Genomic DNA, 20,769 nt, shown 5'->3' on the forward strand with positions numbered 1-20,769 from the left:
CACAACGAAAAGGCACTTGTGTCAACGGGGTAATAAAAAAGACAAGGAAAAGTAAGAAAAAGTCATTTATATACAACAAAAATGTATTTGTGCCAATGCCATAATAAACCCGACACCACATATATATAAAAAGACACTTATGCCAGAGGGCGTTGTAGCTGCCACCATGCATGCGTAGCTACCACCATGCATAGGAAATCGCCTCTCAGTATATTAATTCAGGACATATAAATAAGTTAACTACAATCTACCGCCACTAAAATATGACATGTTTGGTATATCAGTGCAATATGGCATGCTTTCTCACTTTGGTAGAAATTGTTTTGCTTGCCCTGCCTAGACTTCCGCTTATGCCCTAGGCGACGCGTTAGGCCATCGCCTAGCGCCTAAGTGTGTCTAAGGGCATCTTCAATAGTTTGTATGTTAGTTTGTTGGTAAAGTATGCCATGTCATCAACCAACACCTTAACATACAACAACTTCAATGGGTTGTATCTAGTTTGCCCAATAAGATAGAAGATAATAAATAAGGTGCTCTCTCATTCTACATTGAAACTTGTGCAAGAGATGTTGGTTCATGTACATACAACCTTCCTCTCTTTTCTCATTTATTATATGCCACATCATCAAAAATCCTATGTGGCAAAGTCTACTAACAACTATCTTACAACTATTGAAGATGCCCTAAGCGCCTTCTAGGCACTGCCTTTTCCAATAGAGAGTGCTATATACACGACACAATGCACACGATTCATGCACGATACTTAAATCCAGCCGGACATGCACATGATTGAGAAAGGCACCAGCGGCTGGATTAGCACGTCGTGCATAGATCGGGCAGCACTGTCGTCTGAGTAGCAGTTTCGTTAATTGGTTCAGGTTTCAATCCCCGGTACAAAATCAAACTATATACATGGATAGTTCCGTGTTGTGTTATGTATACGTACTCTCGCGTAAGCAGCTGTGTTGTTGCACCCGCAGGGCTATACCCGAAGGATACACACGATCGACACATGAATTAATCACCACACACCTGCAGATGCTACTGCGTACAGTACATACCAACGATCGAGCAAAGTAATCTGCTCAGAACATGAAGAACTGGTGCTTGTCCTTGCCACTTCTCCGGCCCCCGCGCGAGGACGACACCGTCGCCGACGAGGACGAGGGCCCGCCGCCGTAGCCGGGGATGCCGCGGAAGCCGATGTTCTCGACCGCGCCGACGGTGTTGAAGAACATGCGCTTGTTGAGCTCCTCCACCAGCGTCCGGTGCAGCAGCTGGCTCCGCACGTCCACCATCGACCGGTTCCTCGTCATGCGGCCCTGCTGCCTCCGCGGCCGCCCCTCATCGCCGCCGGCGTCGGGGCTCCCGCGGTGGTGCCGCGGCCGGCCGGCGCGCGACGACGACGACACGTCGTGTCCTGCTGTGCCGCCGTCTCCTGGGCCGAATCTGGTGGCCTTCACCTGGCCCGTCTTGGAGACGCCAGGCTTCTCTTCGGGCTGGGCCTCTTCGGAGGAGTAGTGCAGCGCAGAGCGCGTGGAGCTCGTCTCGTCGTCGTCGCTGCTCACAGCGTAATCTAAACCAACCACAAGAGGACACGTGTCATGGCTCAACGAAGGACATCAAAACGACAACAAAATTGCAACTAGTCAAAGATAGGGAAATATGTGCTCCATTATGCTGTCCTTTCGTCTTCATCAAGGATGACATGACTATGATATATCCCATTTCCATATGCTGGGACGTGACATAAAATATGTGCATTTTATCATGTCAAATGGAATGCTAGCAAATGAGCATATGTAGACAGCGACAACCGCGTGATGAGTATATGCATGCCAACACCACATGCAATGGCCACAGTCGCGGATGCATAGACATAGCCCATAGGTACATAATTTTCAATATGTCTTGGACACTGATAGGGTCTGATATGCATGCTAATCATCTGCCTGGTAAAAGCGTGTTACTGAAAAAATATGAATTTTAGATTACGGAAAAATCGTTACAGACCTAATCGGTACTGTTTTACTTTATTATTAAGCTACATAAATGTTTTTGTATCTATTAGTTGCCACAAGTTTCACTCCACACTTCCTAAAAAGTGTAACATGTAGTTTCAAAAAAAAGTGTAAGCATGTAAGAGCACGCGCAATGCTTGGTCCTTATGTAGACGCTTGCAGTAGAAAAATGTATCAAAACTTCAAATTTTCATGTTAGTGCCCTCTCTTTCAACGCTAGCAGCTAATATAGCTAATACATGCACTAATAAACTCCAGAACCTGTGGTCATGACCCCTAAGTATTTTACCTCCTAATGCAAAGGAAAAAGGCTAAAGATGGACTCCATCTTTTGTGATGATGCCACACCAATCGCAGAATTTCTTGAGACAATTGTTGATTGGCTGGGAATTCTATCGTAGCGCCTTCTGCTAGCCCTATGCGTTGGGCATTCCCTAATAAAGGTCTAGTGGAGTCGTCACATCATACTTACTTCCTCTTTTTTCTAAGCAGATCTAAGCAGAATATAGAAAGATCAAATTTGCATTATGGTTGTCATTTCTTAAAACTTCTCCACTGTGTGCCTTGATCGCTTCTTAAATCTAAATGAATTTTTCAGTCCATTGTATCATCATCTAACTATCATCTACAACACACAAATATAACATGACTCGAGATTGCATTAATATTTCACCTTTGTGCTTAATACTTGTGTGCAATCTAATTTAGAATTCATAATGTGTGATCTTGGATTACTTAATACAAGAAATTTAGGTAATAAAGAATCCACAAACCCGTACTTTCTAGTATGTAACTATGTTAATATATTGTAGCAACTAAAATTGTACTTCAGATTTATATTGTAAAACTATATCTATGATAAATGTAACAATACTAGTTTCACATAACCAATGTAGTAATATACCAAATGTGCCATGTGCCATGAGTCTTCTAACTACTGATCAGATCAAGTAAAGTAGCATTGCGATGCTGACATATGATCACAAGTCAAAAAGACTGGAGTTAAAATTACGCACCTTGGAACCAGCCACCGTGGCCGCCACCTGATGTTGTCGGCCCTGTGCCACAATGAGACCCGTTTGAAGAGGTCGGGGAAGAGGAGAGGTAGTAGAAAGGAGGCTGCTCCTCATTGTCGTCATTATCGGCGTACGTGTAGTACTCCTGCTGATCATCACAGCCGCCGCCGACCCAGTCCGGTACCAGCCTCATGATCTCCTGCTGGATCATGGCGGCGATCTCTGAGGGGTCCCGGTCGGTGATGTCCAGCTCCTTCACCATCTCCCTCGCCACCTCCGTCGCCGTGTCGCCGGCGATGTCGAACGGGAAGTAGATGTTCCTCGAATGGCCTGATCACATGAACAATTAACCTTGTCACCTTGTCAGGTCAAGACTTCCATGTACGTACGTACTTGCATGGGAAATGTTGCAACGGCTGAACGTGTACCTGCTTCGTCGACGATCTGGACTTTGAGGAAGATGGTGTCGTCGTCGGTGTTGAGCTTGCCGGTGATGGTCATGTCAGTCCTTGCTGCCACCGGCTCTGCCTCCTCCGGATTATCGTTACGGTCACCGGAGGTGGGCAAGGCAGGCAGCAATAGCGGCGGTGACAGAGTCATGGTGGTGTCCTGCGTGGAGAGGAAAGGGTCGAGCAGGAGCTCCTGGGCGGAGGGGCGGTGGGAGGCGGGGACGAGGCACCTGCCGATGAACCTGCGCGCGTCGGCGTCGTTGACCCGGTAGAAGGCGTCAGGCAGCTTGCCGGAGGTGACCTTCTTGTAGATCTGCGCGGGGTTGGAGCACTCGGCGTAGGGGTACTCGACGGTGAGCATCTCGAGCATGCACATGCCGAAGGAGTAGACGTCGACGAGCTCGTCATAGTCCTCGTCGTACATCTCGGGCGCCATGAACTCGGGCGTGCCGATGACGCTGTGCGCGGCCTGGGCGCCGCGGAGCACGGCGGCGAGGCCGAGGTCGCCGATCTTGACGGTGCCCTGGTGGCCGTTGACGAACACGTTGTCGCACTTGAGGTCGCGGTGGATGACGGGGGGGTCGTGGGCGTGGAGGTAGGCGAGGCCCCGGAGGATCTGGCGCGCCCAGCCGCGGACGGCGCGGAGGCTGACGCGCGGGTACCGGAGGCGGTACGCGCGGAGGGTGCCGGAGGAGAAGAGCTCGGTGATGAAGTTGAAAGTGCGGCGTGGGGCGCCACCGGCGCAGCCGCCGCGCGGGGACGGGGAGGAGACGGAGACCCACGAGGCGTGGAAGGCGATGATGGCGTCGTGGCGGAGCGTGCTGAGGAGGTGGACCTCGGAGTACATGCGCTGCAGCGCGTCGGGGGTGCGGAGGACGTCGGCGAGGTTGGCCTGGTTCCACGCCACCTCCACGCCGCGCACCTCGTCGAACCCCCTGTACACCGACTTCATCGCCCCCTTGCCCAGGAGCTCGTCGAACTGCATGCATGCATCACATTTCCAACACAGATCAAGCTTCACATCCATCAGCCCCAAGAACAACACTTATAAATCAAAATAAATGTACTAAAGTCGTACAAAAGGTGCGGCAAGTAATATGAATCGGAGGGTGTAATATTATCCGTGTGTGTTCTCAGGTATAAATTACATTCGCAATTCAAATTAGAATTCACACTGCTGGTTGCACATAATATGACCATTAGTGCTCCGTTATGCCAATTTCATGTTAACAAGGAAATAAAATTAAAAGAAAAACCAGTGCGTGCACTAACAATACAACTAGTGTACACAACTGTGGGGAGAGCACTGAGAGGACAAACATGAGTGACTGCTACAACTTCATCCACTGAGAAATAAAGGTGAAGGATATCTTTGAGGGATACTGACAGGGCATATTATCTCGTTGAAGCTTTCAAAGCATCTCATTATTGGCATATTGACACATGAAACAATCCTCGCCACCAATCCATCACTCGACAACCAGACCCAACTTAGCCCTAACCTAACTAGGGATCTCCAGCAAACACCAACTCTTGCCTGATATAATTGGATTAACTGGAAGAGAAATCACAATGGAATTCTCACCTTCTAAAACTAATGGTCCACCTTGTTCAACTATATGACCGGTATAGAAATCTGTTGATGATGTACTTGAAAGCAACAATTTTTATGATTGTTTGCCTGTAATAGGATATACTCGTCCCGTCCCGAAATTAGTGTCGTTGATTTAGTACAAAGTTAGGACGAAGAGACTACTATATACTACAAATCCCGTGAGCAAATGATTTAGTATTCCCTCCGTTTCTTTTTAATCTGCATATGAGATTTGGTCAAAGTCAAACATGGTAAAGTTTGACCAATTTTATAGAAAAAAATACCAACATGTATAACACTAGAGCTATATGTTATGAAAATTAATTTCATGATGCATCTAAAAATATTGATTTCATATTGTGAATCTTGATATGTTTTTTTATAAACTTAGTCAAAGTTAATAAAATTTGACTTTGACCAAATCTTATATGCAGACTAAAAAAACGGAGGAAGTAAGTAAAACTAGTAAGCCTAGTTCTATTTGCATATACAGTATTTAATTAGTATTCTTTTTTGCGGGGGTATTATATTAGTATTCAACTGGCTAGTTCATACGAATGATTTCAGGCCTGCTACCGCACAAAGATAAATTGGCTGTAAACATCTTGTACGTAGTCGCCAACGGGTAGCTGAAATTCATCAATCAATCTTGCATATACTCCAATTGATAACTACTTAGTTTGCCAATTGGTGGACATGTACGTACGTAGTTAGCCACTGAATAGCACACGTAGTTTGACTGTAAACAAATACGTATAGAAGATGTGCAGCTAAGCTAGCTAGCCCTAGCAAGGCAACAAGAGCCAAATGGACATGTAAAGAAAAGAAAAAGGCACAATAATTGTGGCCTTGTTTAGGGTAGCTCCCAAGTGCACATCAACACGGAATCCATCCTTGATAATTGAGCTAAGCATTTGAAAGCCCACAATCATATTCAGTTCATGGTATAGTTGTAAGCATGTTTGACTCGAACCTAATCTAATCTAATCACAAGAACATGTTCCTAACAAACAGAAGAAGAAGAAGAAAAAACTAAGAACTTGAAGCTTGAGAAATTGAATGTAAGCAATCTGCTAATTGGTTATTATGACTGATTTAGGTTGCGCGATAAACTTAGCTGAAGCGATGAGGCAGAAGAGATGGAGAGCTTACCCGGCCGTAGCGACCAGTGGGGTCGGTCTCGACGTATCCATTGTCGTTGTTCCTCGCCGCCGGTGGCATCTCCGGCCGCCGCGGGCTCGACATGGCTTGACTACTGCTGCTCTACTAGCTTAGTACTAGGCTCGCTGCGGCTGTGTGGATGGATCAGTAGGTGATCCTGCTGGCGGCTAGCTTGCCGTCGTGATAGGTGAAGAAGACGCCAGAGAGGAGGCGCGAGTCGTCGATCCGCCGCAGCATGATCCACGCCGCCGCAGACGACGACGAGGTGGAGGACGCCCCCGCAGCCGCAGCGTCGTCCAACCACGACCGCGGGCTGCTCATCTGACGCCGACAAGGACGGGGCGGTAGTAATAGGAGGTGGCAGGTTGAGTGCTGGAATTGGATGCCTCCGATCGCGCACGCGCCGGATCAATCATGCACGCATGTCATGTCATGTCAGGTCCAGAATAATCGTCATGGCAGGCAGGCAGGCAGGAGGAAGAAGAAAAGGCGGAATTTTTCTGGCCTGTGGTCCGGACACTGCCAGAGAAGGAAGATTGTTTGGGGCTACAAGGATCTGAACCTGAAGAATCCATGCCTTGAAAGCTCCATCTGTGGACAGATGACAGATGCAATTCGGAACTTTGGTGATGATGAGGACGAGATGGATAGCGGAGGATCGTAGAACGGTTTGGAGGCTTGTGAATGGGATGATTCCCTCGTGGATATATATGCTTCTGTTACTCTGCTTTTGGAGGGCGCTGGGGATTGTAGTCGTTGCTTCGTAGTAGTAGAGATAAATCTGGTGTGGGTAGGAACCCCTCCGTTTCGAATTACTCGTTGCAAAAATAGATATATCTAAATGTATTTTAGTTCTAAATACATTCATTTCTGCGACGAGTAATTTAAAACGGAGGATCCAGGCTCAAATGGACAAGATGTGTCTGTCTTCCTCTCCTTGTGTACTTTCTCTGTTCCTATAATACGATTTATATATGAATATATATATATATATATATATATATACATATTTTAAGGGTCTGTCTAAGGCACTAGTTATTACACATCTAAGTGATTCAACTAAACTAGAAAGAAAAAAATTGCTTGCATAAATCTTAGTGTAAAATCAATGATGTAGGATTTATACGTGCAATAAGCACGTCTAGATGTGCTTTTTTTTTTTGCGCAGACGTCTAGATGTGCTTTAGCAAAACTGATATTCAAAAGTATGGATTCACTTATTTTTGTCCCGTGTGTAGTCCATATTGAAATCTCTAAAAGAGCCTATATTTAGAAATGAAGAAAGTGGAATATATGTCTACATGGTTCTTAGTTGACTTTTACATGAATTATTACTGTATGAAAGTTTGGCATATTCCCTGTTTGGTTCCATTTTGGGATGGAGAGAACTAGCACGACATGTAAACCTCTTCCCTGGCATGTAAACAAAGGAAAACTCTATTATTAACGATTTGACCCGGACCAAACTTAGCTTTATTGCGCTGGTAGGGTCTTTGAGTTTGCGGGATTATTCGTTTAGACCAATAAACTATTTGTCAGACCAATACTAGACCATTTGCTTTTCCTCTCTCATTATTTCAGGATTCTAAAGAGTCATTTTCTTGCACAACATCCCAAACCTGGGCCTGAAGACGCTTTCTCCACTCCTCCTACGACAGCGACCTACTCAACTGAATGCTTAAGGGTGATCACCTTCCGACTACGTGTTAGGTTATACATAATCTAATTAGGATAAGCTACCACGAATAACATAAGCTAAACTTGGCTATGTCGTAGTAGCAAATTAAGTGTACTCCATTAGATACAAACATCTCTTTGACGTTCGAGTGTTCGACATACGAGTAGTTTCTTTTCCTAATGCAATTTTTCGCGCATTTGGGAGAAGGTGCAACTTGTGTTCTTACACTGGTGCTTGGTTTTTGACCATTCGAACTATCGAAGAGGTTATGTGAGGAGCCAAGTTTCATCTACTTACATAGGATAGTAAAACCAAATTGGGACTTCTGCTTGCGTCAATCAAACTGAGCTCTAGAGAGAGAAAAAGCTTTGAAAGTATAGACTCTAATAATTAAGCTACCAAACTTTATTCTACTCCCTCTGTCCCAAAATATAAGAACGTTTTTAACACTACACTAGTGTCAAAAACGTTCTTATATTATGAGATGGAGGAAGTACATGTAAGTACTTCACCCACCAAAAGAGCATATAAAAAGGGGCATAATTGGGAGTTCAAAACAGCCAGAATTCAAGGTACGATCGCATCATTCTGCAAAAATAATTGTCATCCGCATGGAGATACATATTAAAAATAACATTATTGAGAGAAAGATAGTGGTTTTATTTTTGACCAACTACCCGACTGAACATATCGTTGCATCCTATCCAAACATGTCACTAGACAACATGACTCGGATTCTTCTAGTTGCATTTTGACTTTACGCTTGAAAGCGACATGATATCACCACACATTTCTGCCCTACACACTCGTTTCTATGCAAAATCACAAGCAAATCATACTCACCGTCATACCACCTTTCCCAGCATGAAACAGAGCTAACAGTAGAGCATAATGATGTTACAAATCTAAAATAATTAACAACAATGACAAGGCAAGGCACAACACGAGCAAAATTTCTTTCCATGTATTAACTGCAACTCCAAAATCTCACATATGCAACGCCTATCATTTCTAGGCAGCTAATGTTACTTCAGGCAAGGGGTCTTTCAGTTGCAAGTCAAGACCCAGACAGATTAACACTACAAGAGCGAGCTCCCCGGCAATCCTCGAATGCTCACAAGGTAAAAACGGAATGTCTAAACTATCTCTTTTTCTCTCCTTTTTCTATCCATCTTTGCATCCTGTTCCCCACTCAAGGGGAACGCCAAAACTTTAAAGAAAGCGAAAGGAAATATAAATTTTTGCCCCCAAGTATCTACAGTTCTACATGGCACAAAATGTCCTGTTTTCCAGGAGGGGTAGGGGCTGAAACTTCAGTTACTGCAGGGCAAGCTTGCATTTGTCGCCGCCGCATAAGGTGAATCTGACGACTGGAGAACCAAGTTAGGATGTACATGACGATGCTTGACTAGAAGAGAAACCCTCTGCTATGGCTGCACCGAGTGTGCGCCACATATCAGTATCTTCCGGTTGAATCAGAAAAAACAACAGCTTTGCTATGTGGTAAGCCATATATGGCGTCAACTGGATAGTGGTGGGAAATCACCATTGTCCTTGAGATGATATGGCTTAGTATTCCTGCAAATTGTGTAGTGTAGGATTATTAAGAATTGTAAATGTTGAAAACACATAATAAATGAGTGAAGTCACACAGTGAATGTGGTAAAACCAGAGAAAAGGAATGCATTTTCAAGCTGAACAGATGTGATCCAAGGTTAACACTAACAAAATGGACGGTTTCCATATTACTCCCTCCGTCCCAAAATAAGTGACTCAGCTTTGTACTAGCTATTTTCGGACGGAGGGAGTACAAATTAGTGTTCTAGTGTGGTTTTCACGTGGCCGTATCAATATTTTTTGCTGAAGCTAAAACCTAACACTGACCTTAATTTCTGTTTAAGAAACTAATAATTGTGGTGTGCCTCAATAGTCATTGCTGTAAAATAGTAAAGAAATAGGGATTAGCTACACGTCCCTCTATGAAACAGTTGACGTTATTGCTTTTAATTACTAAAAGGATGCATCTTACTTACCTCATTACATTAGATCTATAACCCGTTCCAGGATTTTGTCCAGGAGAGTTCGATCTCAGGGTTGAAGAAGGTTTAGTGTCAGAAGCAGAATATGGTCTGTTAGCTTGATTTTGGGAAGCACTCCTAACTTCCATGTGCAATGCCCCCAAGGTCCCAAACTCAAGTTTACTGTCATGTGGATGAATAAAGCCCCTTCCATGAATATTATCCTGTGTAGAATGGGGTGATGGAGTTGGTATCTTCAACGGAGAGGGAATTCCTTTATCATTTGCAACAGGAACATAAATCGGAAATGGTGGCTGTTGCCTCAATTCCTCAGAACGTGTCATATCTGCAGGCATGTCCACCCTACCATAACGGTGATGCTTTTGATAATTATTTCGAGGGAAATAATTCTTTCTTTCCCCTCGTCCAGTGGGTGGTGCCTCCATGCACAAATTCTACAATATCCATCAAGCCAGACAACTCAGATAAAAAACAAGATAGAGCGGCACAAACGGCAAAAATACAGTGCCTAGCCTTGAGAAAGTAAAACTGTTCTGTAACAGAAACATAAAACTAAGAGGGATATGTTCATGAATATGTATTTACAAGAGATATGGTAGCTCCAGTATCACTTTAATTCAAGCACAGGAGCATTAGTAGATTATTCTTGCAAGCATTTACATGCATGATACATGGAATAAAAAGGCATTTGGGTTAATACAAAATTCAGTTTATTCGAAATGCATTTTCAAGTTGTACAAGCAGAATAATGGACAAAAAAAGGGAACATACTGGGTCGGGGAAGTAGGTGACTGCTCCATGAGGTTGCATAGGATCCTCAGTGCGATAAAACGGCTTTAAGAAGAAGTAGCTAGGTGAATAAGGACCAGGGGCCATTCTGTTTGCACTGGGATATCCATAAGCATTTTTTCTGTTATGACCATTCAGTGAGTGTTTGTTCTGATATTGTACAGGTGGTGGGGCAAGCATTGGATAGTAAATTGGATGAACTGGATAGTCTTGATGGCAACTCTGTGAATAGAGGAGATTGTTAAAATTTGTTCTGTAGTCCCCTGTGAGATCTGATAAATTGTCAATGGTGGCACACCGATCACCATCCACCTCTTTGTACACCTTTGTTGACATCCCATTGCTCACACTAACTAAAGAACTAGTTACAAGATGTGAAGCAGATTTCATTTCCTGGTGCTCACCGCTAGAGCTATGTTCCTCCTGCTTCAGAGACCCATGATTATCTGAAATGTTGATACTACTGAGCTGATAAGATAGATCCTCACAGGGATTACTGTGTAAAGGTGGATAACCCTTGTTGTCTCTTTCAATGTTCAAGTTCACTGCAGTGCCTTGCACATCTGGGCGTACCCTGCCGAGGTTTCTCTTCAGTGTGCTCCTGAAGAACTGATTGACTTCATCCACAATAGAATTGGCAGGAACTTGAAGGATCTTTCCGAGCTTCCGGGCACCAAGATCAAAAGCACTGCGTATTCTGTAAAAGTTACCTGGGCATTCAGTAGTCGAGTTAGGCCCAGGAAATAAAATCAAACTAAGGACTATGTCCATGAAGCGGTTTAGTGCACATAAGAAGAAAGTTACGTGTGTTGATCAAAACAAGACCACAAGTACACACACAACAGACAGCCATTCAACAGCACATTTGCAAGTGAGCTTAGTGGAACTGCATGATTAAATGGCAAAGAGTTTCCTTGTACACAAACCTTAAAATGAAATCCTCTAGCCGATAGAAGCCAATTGCATGCAACAGCAAGCAGTGGGAAAAGCAAGACAGTCAAAACAGCACTAGTTGCAGTAAATCAGTTAGTAGTGAACTATAAGAGGAATTCGCTCGGAAAAGGTCAATGAAGGAACAGAAAATTGGGACAGGCACATATTAACCATAGAACTCTGGACGCGGGAAGCCCATTTCGGCCAGTCATTATGCAAACTAAACTATCTGTGATGCAAGTACATAAATTAGGGGCAAAGAAGTCAAGCAACACTTTTCTTTGAGTGGCAGTGTCAACAATGAAAATATGACATGAATATGAAATCAAGAACAATTTCACATCACAACAAGCAAGTTAGCACGTCAGCTTTTCCTAAATTCCCTATAGTTGTGACATAGTTAAAAGCATAATCATCCTTTGTACCACCAAAATAAATGATCTAGAGGCAGAAAACAGACCTTTGCTGACACTGCGCCCAAGATTGTTACTCTGCTTCAATGGATCCACTATGTTGAGAAATTTTCGAGGGAACGGGCGTGTATTTCTCTCATTGTTCCTAGGGGGGGCAGTAAACATTTGAGCACATTCTCTTAGAAACTTCTCCCGCTCAAGAAAACAATCATCATGAATGCCTGGTGAGTCGGCTGTGCAAGAAAAGCTATGTGATTAGCAATTATAACACAAAACATTCAATCATACACAAAGATCAGGCTGTGTACACTTACTAACTAGCTCAGGTAGGGAAGACAAGGAAATAGGACCATGTAAGCTTATAGCCCTATTATCCCAGTCAAACTTGCTATAATAGTCCAGAAACCTATAGAGTACCTGCGGAAGAGCAGATAGTGATGTCACCCTTGCGAGTGTGTGCATCCTAAAGGAGCTTAGAAATGTGACAAACACAATCTTTACAATGTGGCACACAAAAATTAAGTCAGAACTTACAGCTAATGGACCATCCAAAGACTCATGGAAGAGATGGAAGATATATAGCACTAATGTCTCCAAGGCATAGGTAGAAATTAGACCATGGTGGGCTCCAAGGATGCGACTTTCATAATAACACCAGGCTTTTATAAGCACTATACTTCTCTTGAAAAGGTGGGTTTTTTCAAATCTTTGATCCACCTACAAAATAAGGTGGTTACAAATATGTCTGGTAACGAGCAGACTGATAACAAGGAAGTTTTTTTCCCAGGTCCTACCTCAGAAGGAAGGGAAAGGGAATGATAGATGATAGATCTGCAGTTTCAAGAAAGCAACCAAGTAACTTGTGGCAACTTTGAAATATTACCTGCTCTAGAAAACAAAGCGTATATAGTCCACCAATCTGATTAAATGAGATGTCGACAACAATATTTTGGACAAAGCATTTGACTAGCTTGACCTGACATCAGAAAGGCACATCAGTTGAAACATCCTGATGATAAAATACTAACAATATGCGGCAACATGTACAACAACAAAATGTGTTCATAACAATGACATGAGATAAGACCGCTGATATGATTCTCCATTATCTCTTAATTAGGTTCCATTTGTTAGGCAAGTTAGGCCCAGGAACGAGATTAGTTGTGTAAGTTGACTATATAGTCTACTCTGGCCAATAGTATGAATAAAGTATGCAAAGATTAATTTAGTATCTCATCCCAGTTCTATCCTCGTTCCGCTACCCAATCAGGGGGCTATTTGGCATCACGGCTAGTCAACCCAGAAGACCATCTCCCACAGCTACCCGCTCCAGGTCAATCCACCGCCAAGCATCCCACCACACGACATGATCACAGTAAACAATTCCTTTTTATCAATATGAATGATATATAAGATAATGACATTCTCATTGGTTTCATATGAAAAGATGAATACTTCTGTTGTTCTTCCCCCAATTTATGGTAGGACAAGAATGATATCAACAGTTTGGTTAAATCACAGGAATGTCGTTACCCAGCCTTATATAACATACTTAAAAATGAGCATTCATAAGAAGATGGCAGCTACTATGTGAATAGACAATTAGTACCCCAAAAAAGAAAACTAAAACAGAGAGCAATTCGAAGGCGCACCTCAGCATTTATATACTGGACATCTTTGATTTCAAATTCAGCATCTTTGCGCCGCTCTTCTGATTCCAGAATGGCACGTACCTCATTTGCCAGGCTTTCATCAGAACATGTATAACCGAAAGCAGCCAAGTCAATATCTCCATCAGGAAGATATGTTTTCAGTGGAACGGATCCAAATGGAAAGACCTGGTTTGAAAAAGGGAAAAGGGTTAATTCTGTACTTCTATAGGCTGTCGAATTATTCAAGATAACCATTAAAAAAATATCAATCTCAGTACAGGAATAAAAGCACAAGCAATAATTCTTTTCCAACTTTGGTACACAATTACAAACAAAAAATTGTGATTTCATGGTTTTTCTCTAATGCCATCTCCAGAAGTGACAGTATTATTACCATTTCAACATGTGAAATAGTATGAAGCGTAAAGCATATTGAGCATACCAAGTAAAGTGCCATCACATTTCACTGATTTCCATGCAGAACTTCAATTATCCCTACGCGCCAAGTAGACTATTTATAGCAAGTTCTAACTACATTAGCCAGATATCCCAGGGAACAATGATCCAAGACACCTAACTAACTAATTGTGTAACAAACATGTACATAACCCTTCCTCGGATACAATTAACTATATGCAGAAACATGGTTTTATTGCACGCACAAATATAGTAAGACAAGGGCATTTATCCAAAAGGATCATATTAACACGAACAAGATATAGAGGCCCAAAATGGTCACTAAGTTAATTTATACCCAATCCTCCGACCCAAGACTGACAAGTCATTGATCAATCTGCACTTGTCGTAAATAGATAGTAAAGCAATATGATGAGGGAACTCGAGTGCATGCCCGACAAGGGGCAATGAAACATTCATGGCCAATAAAAACTCGACATATAAATAATGTCAGGATTCCAAATATAGCAACAAGTATATCTCTTTGATGGCATTGGCAGCGCTAGCACGATCACACTGGAGCCAGAGTACACCTAAAACGAAACCGGAAGTATGGTAACCATGAAATGAGTAGTAGCAATATGCATCACAGGTTATCCTGGCAACAATTCCATGACCTAAAGGATAAATCAGAACCGTACGGAATCCTCCTAAAGGGCTCCCGGGCATATAACAGGGATGACAATCAAAGTTGTCACGCTGCGAATAGATTCGCAACTACACACCTGCGCGCCTTGCACATGTCCGTCATGCGCAAAGCAAAGGAATCGTAGGGTTTGTCGTGCAGCGGGACAGTAAGGAAAGCATATCGAGTAAAAATTGGAGCATGCGGGAAATGGAGTAACTGGTACCGAGCAGCCGACGGAACACTTGACGAGGCGTTGGATGTAGTCGACAACGGCCGCACGGCGCCCCTCCGAGGCGACGGTTGGCTGGATCCGGCACATGACACCGAGCGCGGCGGCCTCGAAAGGCGCCCATGCGTCCGGGGAGATAGAGGAGGGGTCCGGGTTCGCCAGCGCATGCTCGACCTCGGGCACGAGCGCCACCGAGCACTCGTCGATGCCGACCATGGACGCTGGAAGCCCCCTGCACACGACTTCGCCGGAGGAGCGAAGCGAGCGCCGCTGGAGAAGAAAACGGAAGCTTGGGGCGACGAGGGAGAACCGCTGGAGACGGCGAGGGAAGGACAGCCCCAACAAGCAACTTAAAGTGGATGCTAGGGTTCGACAGAGGTGATCGTCGACGAGGGTGCAGTCGCGATCTGCGCGCCGCCGGCGAGGGGAGGGGATAGGGAGAACCGGGGTAGAGGGAAAACAAAATTAGGGATTTCTATATCATTTTTATATGTGAAGGAAAACAAAGGTCAGCCTTTTTTTTCCTCCCTCCCTGCCTCCTCACACCTCTTCCCACACGATGTCCTCTTCCCCCTCTTCTTTCGGCGAGTGTGCTTTGAGCTCTCGTTGCATCATCGAAAGACCTTGTTGAGGTTTAGTTTAGGGTTTATGACACAACCTTCCAAGGGCACGAACCGCAGTCTCGCTCTTTCAAATCTTTATTGCGCGCGAAGCCTTGCCCTATGTCGGTATTGTCCCTGGTGATTCTGTGGCGCTGGGGCAATGTCAAGGGAGTGGCGAGGGCGGTGATCGGTAACAGCAAGGGCAGGTGGATTGATGAAGGAATCTTTCCATATGGAACCGATGACACACGCTACATGATTCAATGTCTACAAGGTAGGGGAGAGAGGGGGAGAAATCGGGTCTTATAAAGTACTAGGTACAAAAGGGGAAAGAGTGAAAAGAAGGCGCGAAGTAGGTAACCGCTCACATGCCTCGCGCCCGGATGGACCTAGATGCAACGAAGAGCGTGGTCACTTTTCTTTGCCAACCATCATCGGACCACCATCATGCTAGCCAAGGTGAGTGTATCGTGGTGGTGCGGCTGAGCAGCAGCATAGTGAAGAAAAGAGCGCACCCGCAAGAAAGCAGCGACAAAAGGAGGAAGAAGAAGTGAGGACGCAAGAGCGTAACCTCTCCCCCTCTCGGCCCATTCCCCTTTATAGGTGGACAAGAGGCGATACGGCAGTAGGCAATCCCCATCACGTGGCAGGCAAATCCCCTTGTATCCTAGTATTGCCTGCGGGAATTGAGAGGCACGCCATTATTGCTCGCGGGAATCAAGGCACACGCCTTCGGGCGATGGGATGTGGCCTAGGTGGGCCTGTGCCCACTCCTACATGTCACTTTGACCGACAGGTTAGGTTTGACACGCAGTCCGACTTGACTAGCTGAAGAGGCCGGTCTGGTCTTACTGACAAGACTGGACTAGCAAATTTGACAAGTGTTGCGCGGGAATTCGGCTCGTGAAGGTCGGTTGTGCCAGGAATTTCTCTTTGTGTGGGTTGGCTATCTTCGTCAACAATTCAAGACCGAAGTGGTTCATCTGACTTCAAAATCAGTACGGACATAGGAGGTCGGTGATGAACAATTGTTGTTGAGGGAGCTTCGAAGAACCAGTTTCAACCTCAGCATGCGAAAAAGCGATGTTGCGGTTTGGTACTGGTCGGGATGCTGCCAAGCTTGAAGATTAGTCCAGGGACTACTGGCGGTGTTACTGAAAGTGCAGAAAAGCGCAGATCCCTCGGTAGGGTAGCGAGCGTAACCGAAAGTACAAGAGGGGAGTTCGCACGGGGAGTTGGCCCAGGTTGAGGCCCTCATGGTGAGGTAATATCCTACGTCCTGCTTTGTTTTCTATCGATGTGGGAGCACCTTATGCAAGGGGGTATAAGAGGATGATGAATATGTCTACTAATGACCCACAAGTATGGGGGATCACAACGGTCTTCGAGGGTAGTATTTCACCCAAATTTATTGATTTGACACAAGGGGAGTGATGTCTACTACACAACCTTCTTCTTGTAGACGTTGTTGGGCCTCTAAGTGCAGAGGTTTGTAGGACAATAGCAAATTTTCCTCAAGTGGATGACCTAAGATTTATCAATCCGTAGGAGGCGTAGGATGAAGATGGTCTCTCTCAAGCAACCCTGCAACCAAAATAACAAAGAGTCTCTTGTGTCCCCAACACACCCAATACAATGATAAATTGTATATGTGCACTAGTTCGGTGAAGAGATGGTGATACAAGTGGTATATGGATGGTAGATAAAGGTTTTTGTAGTCTGAAAATATAAAAACAGCAAGGTAACTAATGATAAAAGTGAGCGTAAACGGTATTGCAATGCGTTGAAACAAGGCCTAGGGTTCATACTTTCACTAGTGCAAGTTCCCTCAACAATAATAACATAATTGGATCATATAACTATCCCTCGACATGCAACAAAGAGTAACTCCAAAGTCACTAATAGCGGAAAACAAACAAAGAGATTATGGTAGGGTACGAAACCACCTCAAAGTTATTCTTTCCAATCAATATGTTGGGCTATTCCTATAAGTGTCACAAACAGCCCTAGAGTTCGTACTAGAATAACACATTAAGACACAAATCAACCAAAACCCTAATATCACCTAGATACTCCGATGTCACCTAAAGTATCCGTGGGTATGATTATACAATATGCATCACACAATCTCAGATTCATCTATTCAACCAACACATAGAACCTCAAAGAGTGCCCCAAAGTTTCTACCGGAGAGTCAAGATGAAAATGTGTGCCAACCCCTATGCATAGATTCCCAAGGTCACGGAACCCGCAAGTTGGTCACCAAAACATACATCAAGTGGATCATAGAATACCCCATTGTCACCACAGGTATCCCACGCAAGACATACATCAAGTGTTCTCAAATCCTTAAAGACTCAATCCGATAAGATCACTTTAAAGGAAAAACTCAGTCCATTACAAGAGAGTAGATGGGGGAGAAACATCATAAGATCCAACTATAATAGCAAAGCTCGCGATACATCAAGATCGTATCACCTCAAGAACACGAGAGAGAGAGAGAGATCAAACACATAGCTACTGGTACATACCCTCAGCCCCGAGGGTGAACTACTCCCTCCTCATCATGGAGAGCGCCGGAATAATGAAGATGGCCACCGGTGAGGGTTCCCCCCTCCAGCAGGGTGCCGGAACGGGTCTAGATTGGTTTTCGGTGGCTACGGAGGCTTCTGGCAACGGAACTCCCGATCTATTGTGCTCCCCGAAGTCTTTAGGGTATATGGGTATATATGGGAGGAAGAGGTATGTCGGTGCACCTCCGGGCTGTCCACGAGGCAGGGGGCGCGCCCCCACCCTCGTGGGCAGCCCGGGACTCTCATGGTCCATCTCCGATACTCCGTGGGCTTCTTCTGGTCCAAAAATAAGTCCCGTGAAGTTTTAGGTCAATTGGACTCCATTTGATTTTCCTTTTCTGCGATACTCTAAAACAAGGAAAAAACAGAAACTGGCACTGGGCTCTGGGTTAATAGGTTAGTCCCAAAAATCATATAAAATAGCATATAAATGCATGTAAAACATTCAAGGTTGATAATATAATAGCATGGAACAATAAAAAATTATAGATACGTTGGAGACGTATCAGCATCCCCAAGCTTAATTCCTGCTCGTCCTCGAGTAGGTAAATGATAAAAACAGAACTTTTGATGTGGAATGCTACCTAACATATTTCTCTAAGTAATTCTTCTTTATTGTGGCAAGAATATTCAGATCCATAAGATTCAAGACAAAAGTTTAATATTGACATAGAAATAATAATACTTCAAGCATACTAACTAAGCAATTATGTCTCTTCAAAATAACATGGCCAAAGAAAGTTATCCCTACAAAATCATATAGTCTGGCTATGCTCCATCTTCACCACACAACGTATTCAAATCATGCACAACCCTGATGACAAGCCAAGCAATTGTTTCATACTTTTGATGTTCTCAAACTTTTTCAATCTTCACGCAATACATGAGCGTGAGCCATAGACATAGCACTATAGGTGGAATAGAATGGTGGTTGTGGAGAATACAAAAAGGAGAAGATAGTCTCACATAAACTAGGCATATCAACGGGCTATGGAGATGCCCATTAATAGATATCAATGTGAGTGAGTAGGGATTGCCATGCAACGGATGCACTAGAGCTATAAGTGTATGAAAGCTCAACAAAAGAAACTAGTGGGTGTGCATCCAACTTGCTTGCTCATGAAGACCTAGGGCATTTTGAGGAAGCCCATCATTGGAATATACAAGCCAAGTTCTATAATGTAAAATTCCCACTAGTATATGAAAGTGACAACATAGGAGACTCTCTATCATGAAGTTCATGGTGCTACTTTGAAGCACAAGTGTGGTAAAAGGATAGTAGCATTGCCCCTTCTCTCTTTTTCTCTCATTTTTTATTTATTTATTTTATTTTATTATTTGGGCCTTTTCTCTCTCTTTTTTTGGCCTCTTTTTTCTCTCTTTTTTTATTTTTCGTCTGGAGTCTCATCCCAACTTGTGGGGGAATCATAGTCTCCATCGTCCTTTCCTCATTGGGACAATGCTCTAATAATGATGATCATCACACTTTTATTTACTTACAACTCAAGAATTACAACTCGATACTTAGAACAAAATATGACTCTATATGAATGCCTCCGGCGGTGTACCGGGATATGCAATGAATCAAGAGTGACATGTATGGAAGAATTATGAATGGTGGCTTTGCCATAAATACGATGTCAACTACATGATCATGCAAAGCAATATGACAATGATGGAGCGTGTCATAATAAGCGGAATGGTGGAAAGTTGCATGGCAATATATCTCCGAATGGCTATGGAAACGCCATAATAGGTAGGTGTGGTAGCTGTTTTGAGGAAGGTATATCGTGGGTTTAAGGTACCGGCGAAAGTTGCGCGGTACTAGAGAGGCTAGCAATGGTGGAAGGGTGAGAGTGTGTATAATCCATGGACTCAACATTAGTCATAAAGAACTCACATACTTATTGCAAAAATCTATTAGTTATCAAAACAAAGTACTACATGCATGCTCCTAGGGGGATAGATTGGTAGGAAAAGACCATCGCTCGTCCCCGACCGTCACTCATAAGGAAGACAATCAATAAATAAATCATGCTCCGACTTCATCACATAACGGTTCACCATACGTGCATGCTACGGGAATCACAAACTTCAACACAAGTATTTCTCAAATTCACAACTACTCAACTAGCATGACTTTAATATTATCACCTCCATATCTCAAAACAATTATCATGCTTCAATCTTTTCTTAGTATTCAACACACTCAAAAGAAAGTTTCATAAATCTTGAATACCAAGCATATTATTATTAGGCAAATTACCATGCTATTAAGAGAATCTCAAATTAATTTAAGTGAAGCATGAGAGATCAATAGTTTCTTTAAAACATATCCACCACCGTGCTCTAAAAGATCTAACTGAAGCACATAGAGCAAAATTATCTAACTCAAAAGATATAAGTGAAGCACATAGAGCAAAATTATAACGCTTAAAAGATATAAGTGAAGCACATAGAGTATTCTATCAAATTTTAATTCATGTATGGCTCTCTCAAAAGGTGTGTACAGCAAGGATGATTGTGGCATACTAAC

General features: G+C 43.7%; 2 protein-coding genes across 3 annotated transcripts; both read right to left on the reverse strand.

The window, feature by feature from the left end:
• Positions 1 to 850: 850 nt before the first annotated feature.
• Positions 851 to 6,913, reverse strand: LOC119300954 (probable serine/threonine-protein kinase WNK8). The gene is made up of 4 exons (XM_037577856.1): positions 6,233 to 6,913; positions 3,466 to 4,465; positions 3,038 to 3,367; positions 851 to 1,576 (listed from the first exon to the last, which is right to left on the reverse strand). The coding sequence occupies exons 1-4, from the start codon at positions 6,323 to 6,325 to the stop codon at positions 1,086 to 1,088; spliced, it is 1,914 nt and encodes a 637-aa protein (XP_037433753.1). The 5' UTR covers positions 6,326 to 6,913; the 3' UTR covers positions 851 to 1,085.
• Positions 6,914 to 8,863: 1,950 nt separating this feature from the next.
• Positions 8,864 to 15,507, reverse strand: LOC119300955. Of its 2 annotated transcripts, XM_037577858.1 has the most exons (10): positions 15,053 to 15,507; positions 13,746 to 13,931; positions 12,977 to 13,069; positions 12,628 to 12,810; positions 12,408 to 12,510; positions 12,141 to 12,326; positions 10,730 to 11,457; positions 9,953 to 10,392; positions 9,804 to 9,855; positions 8,864 to 9,497 (listed from the first exon to the last, which is right to left on the reverse strand). In XM_037577858.1, the coding sequence occupies exons 1-9, from the start codon at positions 15,272 to 15,274 to the stop codon at positions 9,843 to 9,845; spliced, it is 2,154 nt and encodes a 717-aa protein (XP_037433755.1). In that variant the 5' UTR covers positions 15,275 to 15,507; the 3' UTR covers positions 8,864 to 9,497; positions 9,804 to 9,842. The 2 variants fall into 2 exon arrangements, with proteins under 2 accessions (XP_037433755.1, XP_037433754.1); XM_037577857.1 differs by lacking the exon at positions 9,804 to 9,855.
• Between the last annotated feature and the right edge of the window lie 5,262 nt (positions 15,508 to 20,769).

The sequence above is a fragment of the Triticum dicoccoides genome, chromosome 5A, assembly GCF_002162155.2.
Source record: "Triticum dicoccoides isolate Atlit2015 ecotype Zavitan chromosome 5A, WEW_v2.0, whole genome shotgun sequence".
Classification (NCBI taxonomy): domain Eukaryota; kingdom Viridiplantae; phylum Streptophyta; class Magnoliopsida; order Poales; family Poaceae; genus Triticum; species Triticum dicoccoides.

Bases quoted from the DNA above. Each gene is read 5' to 3' on its own strand.
- LOC119300954 (XM_037577856.1), bottom strand. From the start codon at position 6,325: ATGTCGAGCCCGCGGCGGCCGGAGATGCCACCGGCGGCGAGGAACAAC. The intron at 3,368-3,465 runs GTACACGTTCAG...TCATGTGATCAG, and splicing joins CCAGATCGTCGACGAAGCAG to GCCATTCGAGGAACATCTAC. The intron at 1,577-3,037 runs GTGCGTAATTTT...TGGTTGGTTTAG, and splicing joins CCACGGTGGCTGGTTCCAAG to ATTACGCTGTGAGCAGCGAC.
- LOC119300955 (XM_037577857.1), bottom strand. From the start codon at position 15,274: ATGGTCGGCATCGACGAGTGCTCGGTGGCGCTCGTGCCCGAGGTCGAG. The intron at 13,932-15,052 runs GTACCAGTTACT...TTTTCAAACCAG, and splicing joins AGTGTTCCGTCGGCTGCTCG to GTCTTTCCATTTGGATCCGT. The intron at 12,327-12,407 runs GTAAGTGTACAC...TTTCTTGCACAG, and splicing joins TTCCCTACCTGAGCTAGTTA to CCGACTCACCAGGCATTCAT.